Source organism: Canis aureus, chromosome 10, assembly GCF_053574225.1.
Source record: "Canis aureus isolate CA01 chromosome 10, VMU_Caureus_v.1.0, whole genome shotgun sequence".
Lineage (NCBI taxonomy): Eukaryota > Metazoa > Chordata > Mammalia > Carnivora > Canidae > Canis > Canis aureus.
The window spans coordinates 58,119,796-58,140,736 of NC_135620.1; the positions used below are offsets into that span (position 1 = coordinate 58,119,796).

General features: G+C 45.6%; 1 protein-coding gene across 2 annotated transcripts; it reads right to left on the minus strand.

Annotated features, from left to right (window-relative positions):
• Positions 1-15,369: 15,369 nt before the first annotated feature.
• ALG2 (ALG2 alpha-1,3/1,6-mannosyltransferase) lies at positions 15,370-20,689 on the minus strand. 2 transcript variants are annotated; one of them, XM_077912672.1, is made up of 2 exons: positions 20,315-20,689; positions 15,370-17,868 (listed from the first exon to the last, which is right to left on the minus strand). In XM_077912672.1, the coding sequence occupies exons 1-2, from the start codon at positions 20,660-20,662 to the stop codon at positions 16,966-16,968; spliced, it is 1,251 nt and encodes a 416-aa protein (XP_077768798.1). In that variant the 5' UTR covers positions 20,663-20,689; the 3' UTR covers positions 15,370-16,965. The 2 variants fall into 2 exon arrangements, with proteins under 2 accessions (XP_077768798.1, XP_077768799.1); XM_077912673.1 differs by having other exon boundaries at positions 20,462-20,688.
• Between the last annotated feature and the right edge of the window lie 252 nt (positions 20,690-20,941).

Here is a 20,941-nt window from a genome sequence, read left to right on the forward strand (position 1 = left end):
TGTCACCACTGTGCTTGGCTGGGTTCACAAATCTGTTGTAACCTGTAGCTTCCCTGTCACTTCTCTGGCTCTCCTCTCCTGCTAAACTTTGTTTCCTGACAGTAATTAAAACCTTCTGCCACTGCCATAGCTGCTGCTGCTGCTGGAACCGCCATAGCCACCTTGGTTTCGTGGTTTGGCAAAGTATTGGCCTCCACCACCATAGGGGCCAGAGCTTTTGCCCCCAAAATATCCTCCTTTCATGGGTCCAAAATTTGAGGATTGATTGTTGTAATTGCCAAAAATGTTATAGCTTCCGCCACCTCCAAAGTTGCTTCCATCACTACCAAATCCGTTATAGCCATCCCCACTGCCACCATATCCACTACCACCTCGACTGCCACCGAAGCCACCTCGACCACTGAAGTTCCCTCCATGACCAAAGTTGTCATTCCCACCAAAACCACCTCCACGACCACCACCAAAGTTTCCAGAACCACTTTGGCCTCTTTGGATGGACAAAGCACTAGCCGTCTCTTGCTTCGATAGGGCTTTCCTTACTTCACGGTTGTGGCCATTCTCAGTGTGTATTTTTGAATGACAATCTTGTCTACAGAGTCATGGTCATCAAAGGTCACGAAAGCAAAACCTCTGTTTTTGCCACTGCCTCGGTCAGTCATGATCTCAATCACTTCCATTTTCCCATACTGTTCAAAATAATCTCTTAGATGATGTTCTTCAGTGTCTTCCTTAATGCCACCAACAAAACAAAACTGGCTCAGCAGTTGAGCACCTGCCCCTGGCCCAGGGCATGATCTGCAGTCTCAGGATCGAGTCCCACGTCGGGCTTCCTGCCTGGAGCCTGCTTCTCCCTCTGCCTACATCTCTGGCTTTCTCTCTCTGTGTCTTTCATGAATAAATAAAATCTTTAAAAAAATGTACAACACATGTGCTATTTTCCATTGAACTGCTTTTCCCACATGGTTTGTTCTCAAGATGTTGCCGTGGAAGGGACCCTAGTGAGGGCGCATGGGATTGGGAGAAATGCATAGGGGGCCGGAAGCCAGGTCTTCCGAGAATGCAGGGTCCAACAAGAGCATCTTGGGACAGAGGACAAGTGGGCTCTTGCTTGACACTAGACTCTGGGAGGAAAAAAAAAATCAATGTTCAATTGTGATTTTAAGGAGATTATGTTTACTTATGAAAGCCATTAGTTGTGGGTATTTCTTTGCAAACGGCTTGGAACCGTGTCTTTGCTTAGCTATGCAAATGTTAGCAGGTAAAGCGGATTTTATTTTTAATATGAATTCACCAAATATATCAAGTGCCCGCCATGTGCCCGGTAGACTGGAGAATGGATTTGGGCAGGGAGTAGTGAATGGATGGTGAGTAGATGAAGAAAAATGGATCTATCAAGGTCACCAATTTCAATGAGCTCATTATCTACTTTAACACTTCCCCATATTTGCTCTATTTTGCTTTCTACTTCTTTTAAAATTGTTTTGCAAAGCCATTTGAAAGTAATTTCCAAATGTCATGACTCCTTATCCCTACCTACTTCAGCATAAATCTCCTAAAGATAAGAATATAGTCCTGTATATATTGTTATTACTAAGAAAATCAATAAAAATTTTATGTCTATTATTAAGTCTGTATCCAACTCTCTCTCTCTCTCTTTTCTCTCTCTTTTTTTTAAAACCTGTTTTGTTGGGCAGCCCGGGTGGCTCAGTGGTTTAGCGCCGCCTTCGGCCCAGGGTGGGATCCTGGAGACCCAGGATCAAGTCCCACGTCAGGCTTCCTGCCTCGGCCTCTCTCTCTCTCTCTCTGTCTCTCATGAATGAATAAATAAAATCTTCTCTTTTTTTTTTTTTTAAGATGTTTTGTTATAATCTGCATTAATGCTGTTTTTACTTGCCTGGAGTGCAAATGACCTTTGCTCAGTGTAGCCAATGGCACTGTGTTCTTCCATAGCACTGGCCTGCATTGCAGAGTCCTGTTTGAAAGAAGTCACAGGCTCTGCAGGGCTTGCCTTTATGTGACAACAAATACCATGTGTTGTGAGAAAAGCTGGCCCCTTTGGACTACCTTTTTCAACTGTACTGGGAAGAGCGTAGGCTCTCATCCCAGAGCGAAGGCTCAGAGACATACTTTGCCCAGTGTCACCTCCTAGAAAGTGGCAGAGGAGAGACTCAAGCTCTGTGTTGTCTAACTAAAAAGCTAGAGCTCTGCCCCCTGCCCTTCTGCTGTGCACAGGGCCACTGGAGTGAACAGCTCTGATACCTAAGCAGGAAGTAGACCCCGTTCAGTGGAGGCGATGTCTGTACGATGGCGATTCTTCTCACAGCATTCCACAGAAACCATGACAGGAGCTTCCAGAAAACAAGATCACTGCCAGCTCTAGAACAACTCCCCCTGAAAACCTGTCTGCTGTCTTAGCTCAGGCTGCCATAGCAAAACACCAAAGATGGGGGGCTCAGACTATAGCCATCTAGTCTTTCAGAGCTCTGGTGGCTGGAAGTCCATGACCAAGGGGCCATCAGGGTTGAGACTTTTCTTTTTGGCTTATAGACATCTACCTTATCATTGTGTCCTCACATGGCCTTTCTTCTGTGTGCACTAGAAGGAGAGAGAGAGAGAGAGAGAGAGAGAATATGCTGTTGTGTCTTTTCCTCTTCTGAGAAGGACCCAGTCCTTATTGGATTAGGGCCTATTACACACTCAACCTCAATTACCTCCTTATTACCTCCTCCAAATACAGTTACAGCGTAGGGCCTTGGCATGTGGATTTTGGGGAATACAATGCAGTCCATTATACTTGTTCAGTGATTTTACTAAAAACAAGTATTTTGGTCCCATCTACGTTGGGTTTAGCCCTGTGTAGTTGGATCATCCATAACCTAGATCCTTCCTTCTCTTCGATAGTGATCCCCATCTTAACTGGGTTCCCTTGGCTTGTCCCACAGACCCAGTGAAAGGAAATGCCAATTTATCAACAACTTGGAGAAAAACCCAGCTCAGCCCTCAGACTCATCCTGAAGTCTTGCTCTCACACCCTCCTGCTGTAGAAACTGAAAATGCGGGCAAGTGGGTGGCTCAGTCAGTTAAGCATCTGCCTTCAGCTCAGGTCATGATCCCAGGGTCCTGGGATCGAGCCCTGCATCGGGCTTGCTGTTCAGGGGGCAGTCTGCTTCTCCCTCTCCCTCTGCCTGCTGCTTCCATCCCCAGGCCCTTTCCCCCTCTCAAATAAATGAACAACTAAAATCGTAAAAAGAAACTGAAAATGTCAAATACTCGCTGCCATGTCTCCTTCCTACAGAACAGGACCATGACCTGGGCTTGGCCAAACCTGACTCATGCCCCTGATTTGAATTGCAAACTACCTGCAGAAGCCATTCTGGCAAGGTATCGGTGGCAGCCGCACCCACTTCCCGGGTGGCAGATCGGGTGGCTGCATCCGAAGCTGTGCCATCCCAGGGCAGACCATGTAGACCGTGGAGCATAAGCGACTGCAGGTGGGTTCCTGGCATCAGCAGTGGGGTCTCTCCAGGGCCGGTTCTGCATGCCCACCCTGTCCCAGCCACGTGGCCTCTGAGGCCCTCTCATATACTCCGTGTGCCACTCGGTGTCCTACAGCACAGTCCCCCCACTGCGGAAGTTACTCAGAGTACATTTTGTCGCTTGCAGCTAAGAACTCGGGCTGTGACCTGCACATCGGAAGGCCACGCAAGCACAGTCCATTACTAAAAGGAATAGTCTTGCTATGAGCTTGCTACTGAGCACAAAAGGTGCTGCAAACTTCCTTTTTTCCCACATAAACTTTATCTTAGAATATTTTAGACCCCCAGAAAAATTGCAAAGGTGGTACAGTGTTCTTGTACACTTCACAACCAGTTCCCTCTCCTACCAGCATCTTATATTAGGACGGTACAGTTGTCACGGGTAATAAATAAGCCATTGCTGATATGTTATAATTAACTCAAGTCCAGACATTATTCAGATTTCTTTGTTTTTATCCACTTTACCCCCCTGTCCACTTTCTGTCCCAAGACCCCATCCACTATACATTACATTTAGTTGTCACGTCTCCTTAGGCTCCTCTTGGCTGTGACAGTTGCTCAGACTTGCCTTATTTTTGACAATTAATTTTTTAGATTTTTAAAAATTTATTTATTCATGAGAGACAGGGAGAGAGAGGCAGAGACACAGGCAGAGGGAGAAGCAGGCTCCATGCAGGGAGCCCGACACAGGACCCAATCCCGGGTCTCCAGGATCACGCCTGGGGCTGAAGGTGGTGCTAAACCGCTGAGCCACCCGGGCCGCCCAACGATTAGTTTTGAGGAGGAGGCATCAGAGATTTCGTAGAATGTCTTTCTATTGGGACTTTCCAATATTTTTCTCATGATTAGACTGGGGTTCTGGGTTAGGGGGAGGAAGACCACAGAGGTAAATTGCCCTTCTCATCATAGTGCATCTGGGGTACGTCCTGTCAACATGACTGATCACTGTTGCTGTTGACCTTGGTGATCTGGCCCAAGTAGTGTTGGTCAGATGTCTCCACTATCAAGCTACTCTTGTTCCCTCTTTCCACAGTGTAGCCTTTGGAAGGAAGTAACCATGCAGAGCCCCTAAGTTAACACATAGGGAATTATGATTCATCTCCTTAAAGGTGGGATATTTTCTGCATGAAAAATTTGTTCCCCCCCCCCATTTATTTATTTGTCATTTATTCAGATCACTTTGGACTTGTGGATATTTATCTTATATTTTGGATTACATTCCAGTACAATTGTATTTATTTTGTTGCTCCCTTGTCCCATTGACACAGCCCCCTTATCAGTGTGGGTTTTAAATTTTCTTTTTTCCCTTTTTTGTTTTTTTTTTTTGCACTTTCTTTCTTTTTGGCATTACAAGATGTTCTAGGCTCATCTTGAGCATTTTCTGGGATTGGCCGTTTCTCTAAGAAGCTATGTGGTTCCTTTTACTGGAGAATGATATTAGAAACCATGGTTCAGGTGCTAGGTGTACCTGTTGTGACCAAAGCGTTCTGGCCATTTTCTAGGCCTCTCCGCTGAGAAGACAAGGAAATGTATGTGTATACACTAACCGGTGTATATATACATACACATCTATATGTATTTCTTTATTTTTTAAATTTTTCAAAAAAGATTTTATTTAGTTACTTATTTGAGAGAGAGAATTGGGGAAAGGGCAGAGGGAGAGAGAGAGAATCTCAAGCAGACTCCATGCTGAGCATGGAGCTCAGGTGGGGCTCGATCCCACCACCCTGAGATCACAACCTCAGTAGAAATTAAGAGTCTGACACTCAACAGACTGAGCCACTGAGGCGCCCCCATACTATTTCTGTGTGTGGCCGTCTGTGTCTATAGTAAGTTAAACAGGAATTCATAGTGTTGTCATCAATTCCAACCCCTTGCTGCCCTCATCATACTCACCTATGAACCCCCATGCTGACAATGAGGAACCCATTCCCACCATCTGCCGTCCATTTACTTAGCTATCCGATTTTAGTGCACACACAGAGTAGTTTCAGAATTAACCTTCACCCCCATGGGCAACCACTTAGTCAGCTAGAGTAAAAAGCTTCCATGTCATTCCTTTTGCCTTTAGTTTTACAGACACCACTCATTTCCAAAGTTACTGCAGGCAGCACCTTCTTCTCCACCCCTTTTGGGGAGATGGTTTCATACATTTGGGCAAAATTCATTTTTTTTCTCCTGTTAGGCAGATTTCAGCCCATAAGGAGTCAGCCTGAGATAGTCCCTGAGATCCTTTCTTTCTCCTGACCTTCCTTTCTCTTTTTTACCCTCTGCCCTCTTCTCCACCAAAACTCCTTTCCTCCTGCTAGCCCTTTCTCTGGGGTAGTCCAGGGAATATGTGCCTGGTCTCTATCCTGAAGGAGCAAAGGGGAATTCTTAACAATCAAGGGGTGAGTGTCCCATAGACCTCCGGGGGATGAGGTTCAGTGTCCCAGGTCCCCCAGAGGATAGATACTATGAAACAAGAAAAAATTTCTCTTTCTAGTGTTCATGACCTCTCAGAGCATTGCTTCGGTTTGTTATTTTTCAAACTTAACCTCCATCCATAGAGGTGAGGATGGAAAGGAAGGAGAGTGGACCGGGACAGAGAACAGTCTGTCAGAACAGAACTCCCGCCACATGGGAGACTGCGGACCAGCTACAGGGCTGGGTGGGACCAGTCATGCCACAGTTGTACAGCAGAAAGATTTTCCAAAATCAAATCATTCATGGAAACAAAATTTCATTCGCTTTTAAACATTATGTTCTTCAAATTTCTGTATCATGTTACTTTCAAAAAATCATCAGAGTATTGAATAATTTGAAGACTCACCCACTCCTCCCCAGAAGGTGATCTAAATAGCATTGTGTGGCTCTGTCCTGGGGTGGGGGGTACCAAGTTTGAAGTGGTGTCCCTCATTCTGTCGCTGGGGGATGAAGAGGGAGCCTGACAGCTGATCGCTTCTTGCCTTTGATAAGCACCTTCCTTATTCTAATTACACCTTTCCCTAAAGTAACTTTTACAGCTTCACCCCTTACCCCACCCCTTATGCCCCTGTTTAAAAGGAGCCTATTCAGACAGCTTGCAAACAATGATGCTCTGGGATGGTTTAATCGGGGAAAGGAAACCTGTAGTGGGCCTTATCTGGGGTGAGTGTCTCAAGCGTCCAAGATTATCTCCCTGTCACCTCGTGACCCATCTTCTTCATGCCACCTTTTAATTTTGGTAGCAATTACAGTGTATCTGGATAATGCCCATTAGCATATTCATGGTCATCTCTTCACATTTATTGTCCACACAACTCATTAATCTTCATCTACTTTGTGTGCTTGACAGCTCAATCTATTTTGCAATCTCTGGGAAGCAGCCATAGCCCCCCAAAGCCTTTGTTTTCCTGTAAATAAACTGTGTTGGGGACCAGAGGACAATGGTGCATCTCGTGGTGATTGACACCAGCCACGGCTACTAATCAGGATGGGACTTCATCGCCAGCTGAGTCGAGTGCATTATGGGGCCATTGTTCCGACGCTGCCAGGGCAAGAACACACACAGCCAGTCACCTTCGCAAGATGGGTTGATTGTTCTTCAAGATTAGACCGAGTTGCCTTATTATCCGTCCCAGACAACAAGGCATCTCACCCAAACAGACGCATTTGCGGGAATGGCCAGTGCGCCGGGCAGATTTGAATTGCTAATGTATAATCTGCCCGGCACAGATGTGCAATGAATATTTGGATGTTGTTTTGCCCGTCAGTCGAGGAGGCTGAATTGATGAGGTGATGAGTATTCAGTGATGGGTCCTGGACGGTGGCCAACGGCAGAGTTAGAGCACTTGCGCTGACGATAATCAGATCACCCTCCAAGGTACCTCTGCCGTAATGGGGAGGCAAATTCTGTTCCAGACTGGTTGGTGGAAAGTTCCCTTTTCTTTCTGGGGCAGTGAGATGTTTTGTTATGTGTTTCAGGCTCGGAAAAGGTAGAGAAGCTGTCTTTATTGTGCTCTGACCTGCCGGCTCTTAAGGCTGTAATGCACAGCTGCCTGGTTGGGTTTGAATTCATCATTTTCTAGCTTGCTTGTTTAAGCTCATTTGCCTCGGTTTTCTCATCTGTTAAAATGGGTTGAAAAATTCCACCAACCGTATAGAACTGCTGTGAGAATCCAATGAGTTGGCAGACATCGGAGAAGTCCTAGAACAGCGCCTGGTTCATAGTATGTCCTCAACGAATGTTAACTACTACCGTGTGATTGGTCATTTGCTTTTTCTCAATATTTCGGTGATCAAATAGCTTGGATACACTGAAAATAAAGTTAAACCATCTTCGTTACCTCAAGAGGTCTCCTGGCCTTTACTATGCTGCTTCGTCTGGCACAATTCCAGGTGTATGGAACATTACCCATACTTATGTGATCATGGAATCTTTTCTCCTGAAGCATCTTTTACAGCTTATTTTCCCCAGAACATACTATAAGGAAAAGCTACCTAGAATATAACACAACATTTGTAAAGCTTTGAAAGAAAAACATGGGATTCAATAATTTTATATACAATCAAGCTATTTACATGTGAAGACAATGGGAATTAATTTTGCAAATGCGTATGTTCTCTCTGAAAAATAAGTCATATAAAGGTGCGTTCCACATGGAGGAAACTCAAGGATGGCCGATAAGAACTTGTGGGAAATAGTGAGACCAGTTGATTGCATTGAAATAAGTCTAAGCAATCGTAGCAAATATCTTGTCAAACTGACATCAAAAGATTTAATGATTGAGAGAAATCATTTCTATTAAAAAAACAGGATGACAGCATAGAACAATGCAGATCAAAAGAATGAAGAAGGGGGGTGAATGGGTGACGGGCACTGAGGGGGGCACTTGACGGGATGAGCACTGGGTGTTATTCTGTATGTTGGTAAATTGAACACCAATAAAAAATAAATTTATTATATATAAAAAAAAAAGAAGGGGGCAGCCCAGGTGGCTCAGCGGTTTAGTGCTGCCTTTGGCCCAGGGTGTGATCCTGGAGACCCTGGATTGAGTCCCCACATCGGGCTCCCTGCATGGAGCCTGCTTCTCCCTCTGCCTGTGTCTCTGCCTCTCTCTCTCTCTCTCTCTCTCTCTCTGCATCTCTATGAATAAATAAATAAAAAATATTTAAAAAAATGAAGAAGGGGAAAGCAGTGATTTTTTTTATTTTAAAGATTTTTGTTTATTTATTTGAGAGAGAGTGAGAGCGAGAAGGATCACAGAGGGAGAGGGAGAAGCAGATTTCCCCTCAGCAGGGAGCCTGATGTGGGACACGATCCCAGGACCTCTGCAATCACGACCTGAGCTGAAGGCAGATGCTTAACCAGCAACCACCCAGGTGCCCCAGCAAGTGATTTTTTTAAGAAAAAAAAAAAGGGGGGGGTAGAAAAGATATCCATTTCTTTCTATTTAAAGGTATAATAAGAGCAATTCCAGTAATCTTTCATAAAGCATTAAGACCAATACCTAGATGTAGGGGGGAAAAAACCCTAAATCCAAGGTTTCTCTGCTTATTTTTTAAAGATTTTATTTATTTATTTTTGAGAGAGAGAGCATGAGCTGAGGGAGGAGGAGAGGCAGAGGGAGAGGGAGAAGCAGACTCCCACTGAGCAGGGAGCCTAATGTGGAGCTCAATCCCAGGACTCTGAGATCATGACCTGAGCCTAAGGCAGACACCCAGCCAGGGCCCCGACCCACCCAGGCGCCCCTGATCTGATGTTTTTAAAGGAAACTAAGGCTACTTATTAAACAAACAAACAAACAAACAAACAAACAAAAAAACCTTCTAAGTTAAAATATGGGTAAAATATGGCTATTCAAACATGAACAAAAAGAAAGTCTAGTCTGGGAATATTAATATTGAACAATGCAGAATTCTACAGCTTAGAGAGTATTAAATGTTAACAATTTCATTTATTTTTTAAAGATTTTATTTATTTATTCATGAGAGACACACAGAGAGAGAGAGAGAGAGAGAGAGAGGCAGAGACACAGGCAGAGGGAGAAGCAGGCTCCATACCTGATGTGGGACGCGATCCCGGGACTCTAGGATCATGCCCTGGGTGGAAGGCAGCGCTAAACCACTGAGCCACCCAGGGATTCCCAACAATTTCATTTCTTTATTCCAGTCCCTTGCACTAGATAGGTCCTAAACAGATATCAGCAAGCTTTATTATAGAAGTGGAAGCAATTAGCAAAAGGTATGCTGGAAGGGATGGCTTGTTGGCCAGGGCCCCTGGAGTGGAATATTTTAAGGGACCCCCATTCTGAGTACTGGAGAGGACACCTATTTTGTCTGCCCGACTCACCGACTTCTAACCTCCTTCCTCTTGCTTACCTTGGGGTCCCTTCTCTCAGCCCCATGAGTCCTGCTGCTGTCAATCCTGGATCCTGGATCCTGGCCACAGTCCACGGGAACCAACCTGGGCCTGGCAAGCTGTAGAACCTTGGCCCTGACTTGCTGCATTCATTTAAGAGAAGGGTCCATCTCATGATTTCACTGGTATCTCTCCAAAGTCTGAAAAAGAGGACCTGATCCTCTCTGGTGATACAGACAGTGGATGGAGGTCTCGGCTTCTACTGGTGACCATGTTTCCTGCTACGAGGGAGAAACTAGTCTACAGGACAACAGTGAAGTCTCCTGTAAAAAAAAAATGACATTCTGGTGGCATTTGAATTGCTGGTTCTGTTTGAACCTCAAGCCTAGCTACATCCCTGCACTTGTCCCCCGTCAGGTGTGCAACTTTTCCTGGAATGACATCATCTATTCCTGTAGCTTCCTAAAAATTCCCTTTTCTGCCTAAGCTAGAATTGGGTTTCTGTCACTTGCAAGGGAAAGAGTTCTAATTGTTAAGGATGTTAAATAGTGGTACGTATGTCCTGACACAGGATATTGTATTGCTCTATTGAGTTGAAGTGTTAAGTTAGGTTTTCAGGTTCCACAACACAACAGAGGAATAACATTTGGCTGAAAGTAAGTTGGCCAACATGGTGATTTGGTTTGAAAAGAAATATCATCAGTTAGTGATTTTTTTTTTTTCTTTTGGTGTACTGCTAGGCAGTTTGGCAACCTTTTCATATGTCCATTTTTGGGATGCTTTTGCTTTTATAATTTCCTTTTTTTAATAATTTATTTATTTATGATAGTCACAGAGAGAGAGAGAGAGAGAGAGAGAGAGAGAGGCAGAGACACAGGCAGAGGGAGAAACAGGCTCCATGTACCGCGTGAGATTCGATCCCGGGTCTACAGGATCGCGCCCTGGGCCAAAGGCAGGCGCCAAACCGCTGCGCCACCCAGGGATCCCTATAATTTCCTTTTTAAAAGTTTAAATATTTGCTTTTAGAAACTCAAGTCCGTTTTCCTCTAGGCTACTCATACTAGCCAAAAGGTAGAGCAATCTTAACATGTAATAATAAGGGATCAGTTAGAACAAACTATACATCCCCAAGAGGGCCACAAATATCTAAAAACATGTTGTGAAAACATAACTGACCATTAAGAGTATTTTATACTTTTATGTTCGATTTTCTTTTATTTTCTTATGAGAAAGTCAGCTTATGGAATTTCAAAAAATAAAAGCAAACAGAAGAAAAATCTAATGCATTTTGATAGTTAAACTCACCTGGGGATGACCAAAGCTACCACTTTGGTATATGTTTAATTAGAAACTTTTATAATTACATATGCACATATACTCTTGCATTTCTTCATTTATAACTTCTTTCATTTCCTATACAGATGAAACTACAGCACATGTGCTTTAAAAAAAAACTTTATGGGGTATGATTTACATACAGTAACATACATTCCATGTAAGCACGTATTTTATTAGTTCTGACAAATTCATCCATCCTTATAACCAGCATCATAATACATAGAACACTTCCATCACCCCAAAGTTCCTTTGTGCCCTTACCTAGTGGGTCCCTGCCTCACCCTGGGCTGCAAGCAGTGACTTGCTCTCTGTCACTGTAGATTGGATTTTTTTCTCTGAAGTCTCATATTAATGGAATCATACAGTAGGAGTTCTTTCGTGTCTGACTTCTTTCACTGAGCAGGCTTTTGAGATTCATCTAGGTCATTGTGTTTATCAGTTCATCCTTTTTTTGCTGAGAAATATATCATTGTATAGAACCACATTTGGTTATTTATTATTCACCTGCTGATGGACCCTTGGATTGTTTTAAGCTTTTGACTATTTTTTAAAGGATTTTGAATGAGAGAGAGAGAGAGAGAGAGAGAGGACACAAGCAGTGGGGAGGCGGCAGAGGGAGAAGGCAAAACAGACTCCCCGCTCAGTGGGGAGCTTGACATGGGGCTTGAACCCACAATTTGGGGATCATGACCTGAGCCAAAGGCAGAGGCTTAACTGACTGAGCCGCCCAGATGCCCCTCAGCTTTTGATTATTAATGAGTAGAGCTGCTGTGAATATTTGAATAAAAGTCTTTGTTCAGATATGTCACTTATTTTAAGCAAAATACCGGCAAGTGCAATTGCTCGTTTGGATGCTAGGTGTCATGTTTAACCTTATAAGAAACTGTCCAACTGCTTTCCAAAGTGTTTGTACTTTTTTGTTTGCCCACCAGCAATGGGTGAGAACCCTTGATGTTCCATATCCTTGTCAACATTCTTACTCAGAGCCTCTCATTTTATGGGTGTGCAGTGGGCCTGTGCTGTGGTTTTAATTTGCAGTTTTGCAGTTCCTTGGTGACCAAAGATGTTGAGCATCTTATCATGTGCTTATTGGCTATGTGTATATTTCCTGCGGTCTTTCAAATCTGCTGCTCATTAAAAAATGTGGGTTATTTGTCCTCTTACTCTTGAGTTCTGAGAATTCTTTACATATCCTGGCTGCAGGTCTTTATCAGATATGTTAACTATGAATATTTTCTCCCAATCTGTGGCTTGTCTTTTCATTTTTTAAAAAAAACAGTGTCTTTTGAAGAGCAGCTGTTTTTAATTTTGAGGCAATTCAGCTTATCAATTTTTCCCTTTGGGCTTTGTGCTCTTTGTATCCTATCTAAGAAATCTTTGCCTTCCCCAAGGTTATGGAGATTTTCTTCTGTTTTCTTCTCTAAGTTCTGCACTCCAGCTTTTACGTGTAAGCCTACAATCCCCATCAAGTGTATTTTTGTATATAATGTGAGGTAAAGGTTGAGGCTCATTTTTCCCCCCATACAGATATCCAATTGTCCGAGCACCATTTCTTGAAAAGACTATATTTTCCCAGTTCAATTACCTTAGCACCTTTGGCAAAAATCAATTGACCACATATGTGCAGATGTATCTTAGAATTCAATTCTGTTGGAGTGATCTATTCATCTATCCTTACATTGGTACCACACTGTCTTGACTATTGGTGGACCTCCCAATATTGAGTTAGGTAACATTCAAATGAGAGGGAAATACTCCCATTGGGGTGGTTTAAACCGACTACCCGTTGCCCCATGGTGTGACTTTCCCTGGCATAGGCAGACTCCCAACGGTACCCTTAAGGGCAATCCAGCCCCGTGATGCACTGCCTTCATGCACACGTGGTGCAGGGAGGGGCAGAGGGAGAGAGAGAGAATCTTAAGCAGCCTCCATGTACAGCTGGGAGTCTGACATGGGGCTCGATCCCAGGAATCCGGGATCATGACCTGAGCTAAAAGCAGATGCTTAACCTACTAAACCACCCAGGAGTCCTTTAGCAGTTTGTTCTAATTGTGCTCGCCAACTTCTTGAGTGAGTGGCAGGTCACAAAGGCAAGTCACATCTATGTTATGCTTGTGCGTCTCCCCCCCAGATCCCCAACACACACACACACACCCTGAGAGACTTTTATATTTGTCTGAAATGACGTCAGTGGCTGGCTAGTGATAGTGCTGCCTACAAGATATTTCAGCATTTGCCTATGTTCACATCTCTGGGCCACAAGGACAATTCACCCTGATTTCGAACCCTACTCAATCCTCTGATCCTCTTGACAAGGGCAGAGTGCTGGCTCCGGCAGCTCCTGGGCTCAAGAGTCAGTAGGCTAAGACCCCTCCCTCACTTCCCTCCCGAGGAGGGAGTACAGGTTTGATCAGAGCACAGGTTGGAAATTGAGCTTGTCATTTGGAAAGCTCCCCACCCCCGCGGGCAGGTGTGGCACTCGTGTCTGGATGGTGATGGTTCCTCACAGGCTGTTGGAGATGGAGCTGCAGGGGCTGAGGTTAGGGGTGAAGGAGTAAGGGGTTCTAAGGAAGTGGCATAGAGGAGGGTTTAGTGCAGGGGACCTGCGGGGCTTCATGAAGAAGTTGAGGAGGCCTACAATGACCCTCTCTGACCTTAAGCAGGTCTCCTTCTCTTGGCGGGCCTGCTTTCCCACCTATGTAGGAGCAAATTAGGCCAGGTGACCTCTAGGGTCCTATTCAGCTCTGGGCGGATTTGATGCTGGGAGTTGGAAATGCAAAGAAAGGAGGTCACAGGAGAGTTAGTGATATTGGCACAGGCGCACTGGTGGCAGCAAGCAGAGAGCTGGGCGGCGTTCCTTCAGGTGCCTCATTTTCCTTGTGCTGGCAGACGTGGAGCGAGGTCGCACAAGAGGAGCTGGGAGTGGGGCAGGCTGAAGGCGGTGAAGCATTTACTGAAGAGGCTTCTGTTGTACAACTGACACAACCGCTGACCTGGCATCAGACGGCTAGGTTGGAGTTACAGCTCCAGGGCTTCCCGGCTGTAAGCCGTAGCTTCTCTACTGTGGACTCAGCTACCTGGAATGATCCTGTGAAGAGCAAATGAGACAATCTGGAAAGAGCTTTGCGAACTCCCAAGTTCGTGATATTTATAGTTACTGAAGGGGAGTGGGCTGAGAAATCCTGGCGTGTGCAGTTCCGGATGGATCGGCTAATTACTGCTGAATCCTGGTTGGTTCACTTTTCAACCCTTGAGCAAGCCTTTCATCTCCCTGAGCTTCCTTGTGGGTACAGTGGGGGGATAACACACCCTTTTCACAAGATTACTCTGAGGCTGAAGGGGGCAAATGACTCGCAAGACCTTTCCAGCCCCGAAGACCTCAATAGGCCCACCGGCAGGAACGTAGAGGGTTTCACGGAAGAAATGCCACACCAGTTTGGTTGGGGTGAAGGCAGACTTGAGGGGAGAGTGGTTGGACTTTGCAACTGGAGGGCTTTGAGACTGCCCATCCCTCCAGGTTGTGTGACACAGGCAAGCTGCTTAGCCACACTCATCTATAAAGGGAAGTTCCTCATGGAACTCTTGGGATAAATGAGCTGTTGGCTGTGCATGTCGTATCGTGCCCAGCACACAGTCATTGCTAGAATTACTACTGGGAGAGTCCTGGACAGCTTACTTCAGGGTGCTATGCTTCTCTTCTCCCTAACTTCAGCTTTGTTTAGGAAACTGTGAACAGACCCTAGAGGCAAAAACTCCATCCTAGGTCTCGGAGCCAGGAGTTAATCCATCAGAGGCTGGAGGCTCAGGGCACGCAGGGTTCTGCATCCCGCACCCCCCCCCCCACCACTAGTTCTGTGGTCTTAGTGTCACCTGCTGGGCCTTAAGACCATGAAGGGAAGCTAAACTTAAGGCCCATGAACCCCTGGAGTCCATTTTGGATCTGCATAAAAATGGTCAAATAGGCAAGTTTTAATGCTCTGAATGGTGAGGCACCGGTTACGGGTTAGGGATCTCAGTCTGTCTTAAAGCCAGGATCAGAGCTACCAGGCCTTTCTGCACAGGCTGTAGTTCCCTGGAGCAACACACCCATCAAGCCACAAAACACAAACCCCACAAAATGGGGATGACCTACTTTCACAAACTTTCACCACGACAAAGAAAAGCAAACTCAACTCTTCTATAAAAGACTTAATATATTTGATTGCTTTAGAGAACTCCTTTCCGGTACAGATGTTTCATTTCATGAAAATGCTGCGATATAGATTAAGGTGATAAATTACAACCTGAAATTTCATTCTGTAAAAAAAAAAACCCCAAAGAACAATACACAAGTGCAGCATGAACCCACGTGGAAATTCTGCAGGTTTTCAGTCTCCCCAAATTATAAAATAGCTAGTATCTCTATAGCCCATACCATGTGCCAAGTACTGTTTTTAAGTACTTTACGTGTATTTTTGTGATCTCACAACTACTCCATGAAGAATGTAAAATATTACAGCAGATGAAGCAGCTGAGGCACAGAAATTAAGTAATTTGCCTAAGGCTGTTAGGCTCTCAGGTCTGTACTCTCAGAAGTGATGAATGTGGAGCCTTTGGCTAGTGATCACTGATTGCTTTTTTTCAAAAAAAGAATTTAGCTTTGGGGGCACTGGCTGGATTAGTTGGTAGAGCATGGGATTCTTGCTCTTGGGATTGTGAGTTTAAGCCCCAAGTTGGGCTGGAATTTTTAAAAAAGTGGTAAAAAAAAAAAAAGAATTTAGCTTTAAAGATACATTGAAAAGTGCTTTATGTTTATTTTACTTAGGCCAACAAGTAAGTAGGGAACTCTAAAACTGCTCAGTGCCACAAAAGGGCTAGGGTACATGGAAGAGGATCACACACAGGCTGGGGAGAGGAAGGTGGGAGGAGGGTCAAGGAAAGCTTCACAGCCATGGCATGGAAAGCAGGACTTGAAGGACACACAGTAACTGTGTCTAACACGTAGGAGGAGCTTAACAAAATAACAATATGAACAAAGCCAACGACTCAGGTGACATGAAGAAACCAACCATACAGTAAGACGCACACCCACGAGTGACAATGTCCCATTACTTCAACACCTGGTTTACTGTTTCAGGCTTCAGGCTTGGCTGTCCACACTCCTAACAATACCAAACAGAACCCAGAGGCCCTTTTCTTTTCCTAAGATAAACATCTTTTATTGTCACATCTCATTGTGCAAAAATATAATAAATCATCTTTGTGAAGAAGTACAGAACATTCTTCTATGGATCCAGGCAAAGGTATGACTAATAAAAATTTCCTAACAGAGGATAGTGAATGCTTAGGTGCATTGATTTTGCGAACTACAGTGACCCTGTTCTCATTATGCGATGAACCCAAATTAATCAACTTTAATGATAATACACTTAAAACTATCAAAACCAAGTAAGGCACACGAGGACTCAAAATTTGTAGGCAAAGCAACAATAGCCTAGAAAAAACAGAATTGAAAGATTCTGGTGAATATGGAATTGCATCATTTTTATATATTAACACTGGTAAGACATGAAATAATTAAAGGATAAACAGAATTTTGTTTTTCTGAAAAAGTAGATGGGAAGGTGTGGTGCATAGGAAAGTGGCTCAGATTCAAGATTCAATTGTACTTTTCTTTTAATTGCTTCCACAATGGATTCTAGGTTTCTTTTTAGGTCTCAGAAATGAGTCTACAATCTACAAAAAATGATACTAACGAATACAGCACAAATTCCTTTAAAAAAAGTCTGATTATACCAGCAGTTTGGTGACATACTGGTAGAGCTGTTCTGTAAAGGCTTCCGAGGAAAACTTTGCTTTCACCCTGGCTCTCCCAGCCAGTCCCATTGTGGCTTTTAAAGAAGGTTCATGGATGAACTTTTCCATTGCTTCTGAGAAGTGCACTGGGTCAGGCTCGCACAGAAACCCTGTGACACCATGGGTGATGGACTCCAAGGGCCCACCCGAATTAACAGCGATGACCGGGCACTGCATGTACATGGCTTCCAAAGGGACGATGCCAAAGTGTTCATGGCTTGGTGTGTAAAGCACACAGGTACAGCCGTGGAGGAGTGAGATTTTCTGTTTGTCTGAGAAAGACCGCAGGAAGGTCACACACTGTGCAAGGTCAGACTGTTGGACCATTTTCTTCAATTCCTGATAGTGGTCCACATTCTCCAAGACTCTTTCATCATAGCCACCTGCCATGATTAGATGGACCTTGTCCCAATCTTGGGATGTCAATCTCCCACGCAGTTTTACTAGGGCTTCCAGTGCCAAAGTCAGATTTTTCTTCCTTTCGTATCTGTTGATGGAAAGGAACAGGAACTTCTTCCCCTCGGGGACGAGGTCATCGAGCTTTTCGGGAGCAGTGGAGTCAAAGCTGGTGACATTGAGAGATGGGTAGAGGACATTGGGTTCTATGTGAGACAGCGACTTGAATGTTTCCTTAAAAATGGCAGCGGTAAACTGGCTGTTGACCAAGATGCAGTCGGCCATGCCTGTGGTGTATTCCTCTATCCAGTCAATCGGGGCCCTGTATAGGCGTTTCAGAAAAGAATCTCTCCTGGTGAGAAGCAGATCTGGGAAGTGACAATAAAACAGGATCTTCTTGCGCCGTCTGGCCAGCTTGAGCACTGGGATGCAGGCAGACACCTGGCCAAAGCAAGAGTCAACAGCAGATACAGACTGGTCAACTTGACTTCAACCAAGTCAAATGTACAACCACCCCCCTGCCTGCTAGTCTGTGGGCTCATTGTGGGCAATGCCTGATTCTGCTTTGTGCTCCCCTAGACTCACCCAGTACAAGGCCTGGTGTAGGGAGGGCTTGCAGACATCTGCTGGCTGTGTGCTAAATATTTAAGGCTGCAAGTCCAATGGTTTCCCTTAGAACAGCACTGTCCGATGGAAATAAAAATCTAGTAACCATATTACAAAGATTTTTAAGGGTGAAGTTTTAAAAAATATTTATCTAAAATATTATCATTTCAGGGACATCTGGGTGGCTCAGTGGTTGAGTGTCTGCCTTTGGCTCAGGGCGTGATCCTGTAGTCCAGGGATCGAGTCCCACGTCGGGTTCCCTGCATGGAGCCTGCTTCTCCCTCTGCCTAAGTCTGGGTGTCTTTCATGAATAAATAAAATATTTAAAAAATTGTATTATCATTTCAAAATGTAATCATTATCAAAAAAGTTAACGAGACACTTCACATTCTATGTTTCCACATTAAATCTTTAAAATCAGATGTGTATACTTACACTGTATCTCAGTTCAGACTAGCCACATTTCAAGTGTTTAATAGCTGCAGGTGCTTACTGGCTACCATACAGGGACAGAGTAGCTCTACTAGGTTTCTCCAAAAAGGAAGTGGAGCTCAGGCTCTGGAATCAAGACTGCTTGACCATGAGCAAGTAATCTACCCTTCTGTATGCCTCAGTTTTCTCTTTTATAACATGGTGACAACTGCAGTTCAAAAAACCCCTGTATTGTTTTGTGATTACTAAATGCACAGGTACATGTAAAATGCTTAAGAAATTAGCACATAGCATTACTCAATAAATGTTAATCGTATTCGTTACTAAACACGAACTATGTGCCAGCCATTACTAGAGACTTTCTTGTTGGGTAATCTTTACAAGTTACTTAATCTCTAGCTCACTTACCACCTTAAGATTTATAGAAAGATTTATGCCAAGTTTATAGGGAGTTTCACAGTTATAAAGTAGCAGATTTGGAACTAAACCCGGGTCTCCTACTTCCAAACTCTGGTTTTTTTTTCTATTCACCATAGTCTCGGCTGCCTCATGCTTAATGACTAGTGACACATGCAGGATGTTTGGAAATGTCCATGTCTTAAAAAAGAAATAGGTTCTTAAACCTATTTCCCTTTCAATTTGCAAAGATTAAAATGGTTGATAACATCCACTGTGCACAAGAGCATGGAATTAACGGGATACCCTGTGGGAGAGCAAAATGACACAACCTCTTAGAAAGGCAAACTTGGCGATACCTATTGACATTTAAAATAAACTCTTGGACAGCAACTTTATTTCCAGGAATTCACTCAAAGGGCACGCTGACAGAAGTAGAAAAAAGGTACAAGAATGTCCATTACAATACTGATCTATTTGCAACACGCTGGTCACAAGGAGTGTTCTTTAACAGGTGAATGTATAAATTATGGTGCTTTTAACCAAAAGCAGATTTTCCAGCAACCATTGAGAAACATGAAATGAACCTCCAATATTGATAAAGATGTCCCGAACAGGAATTTTGGGTGGAAAAAAAAAGGGGGGGCGATTTATCAAACAGTAGGTGTGTCATCCTCATTACTGCAAAGAAGATCCATCTGAGAACAGAGGCGAATGCGGGGGCGGCCACAGGCAGTTTCCGGGGGTTTACAGGAGAAACTGCTAACAGGGGCTACCTTTGGGGAGTGGAACTGGGATGGGACTTTCACGTTACACTCTCTTACACTATTTGAATTTTTGTTGAGTAAATGTTACTTTTAAAAATAAATTTGCTTTTTTTTCGGGGGAGGGGGGCGGGGAAAGCACAGCATCCAAAATAGCTAGAGCGCAGATTCAGGCGGGCATTATTACTGACTTCCTCCAAGACTAAAAGGGAGAGCAGATGTAACAGGGCACGGCAAGTCTCGCCTGCTCTCAACACAACGCTGCAGAGGAGCGGAGTGGCCTGTCTGCAACACCTGGAGGCAGTGCGAAGGATGCATGTGGCCTGGAGGTCGAGTCAAAGGAAATCATGCAAAGAGGCGAAGACACACGGGTCACCGAGAAGTAAAAAGTGACTCTGCATGGACGTGTAATGCTCGCGTCCCTAGGGCGAGCCCCAAGCCCCGTCCACTTGGGAACCGCGCCAACACGCAGACGGCGGGGCCGCGCCAGGATCGCTTCTGCGGGCCCCGCAACCACGTGCAACCTTAGCGCGTCCGTAACGTTCGAGAACCAGCGTCGCTCCCGGAGCTCGTCTCCGCAGGTCAGGCCGGCGGCTCGGAGCCGCACGCCGGGGCGGGGGGGACGGGGGGGGCTCGGCTCCGCACTCCCCGCAGGGCGCCCTCCCCGGCGGGCCGCGCGGCCGCCTCACCTGGTCGCACACGACCACGTCGAACTCCTCGTCGCCGAGGAACAGCACGTAGAGCGCCAGGAAGACCATGCGCACGTAGGCGCACACCGCGGCGCCGCGGCCGCCCCAGCCCAGGCTGCGCGGGAGCCAGTCCCCGGCGCAGCGCACCTGCAGCCCGCGGCTGTCCGCGAAGCAGTGGCCGGGGTCGTAGTGCGCCGTCCAGAGCTTCACGCTGCACCCGCGCGCCTGCAGCGCCAGCGCCGCGTCCAGCACCAGCCGCTCGGCGCCGCCCACGCCCAGGTCCGGGTGCAGAAACAGCACCGACGGGCTGGGCCCAGGCTCCGGGTCGCGGCCCCGCTTCTCCGCCATGCTCGCGACGCCGCGCCAGCGCCCCGCCCCCTCCCTCACGGCTTCCGCGCATGCTCCTTCCGGGCCCCCAGCGGGCCTCTCTGCGGGGCCGACCACGCCTCGCGGCGCTTGCGTGGGTCAGGCCACGTCAGCGCAAGCCTGCGGGCGCCCAGTGTGTCTGCCGGAGGAAATTTCTCCCCTGAGCGTGGCTGTATATTCCGTTTGGTGGGGGTCGGACTCTATGAAGGACGCTGCGACCCACAGGAAGGAGGCGGAATGTCCGTGCCCCCCGCACAGGCG

Excerpts from the sequence above, each read along its gene's own strand:
- ALG2 (XM_077912672.1), bottom strand. The coding sequence starts at position 20,662 with ATGGCGGAGAAGCGGGGCCGCGACCCGGAGCCTGGGCCCAGCCCGTCG. Across the intron at positions 17,869-20,314 it reads ACGTGGTCGTGTGCGACCAG|GTGTCTGCCTGCATCCCAGT; the intron begins GTGAGGCGGCCG and ends TGCTTTGGCCAG.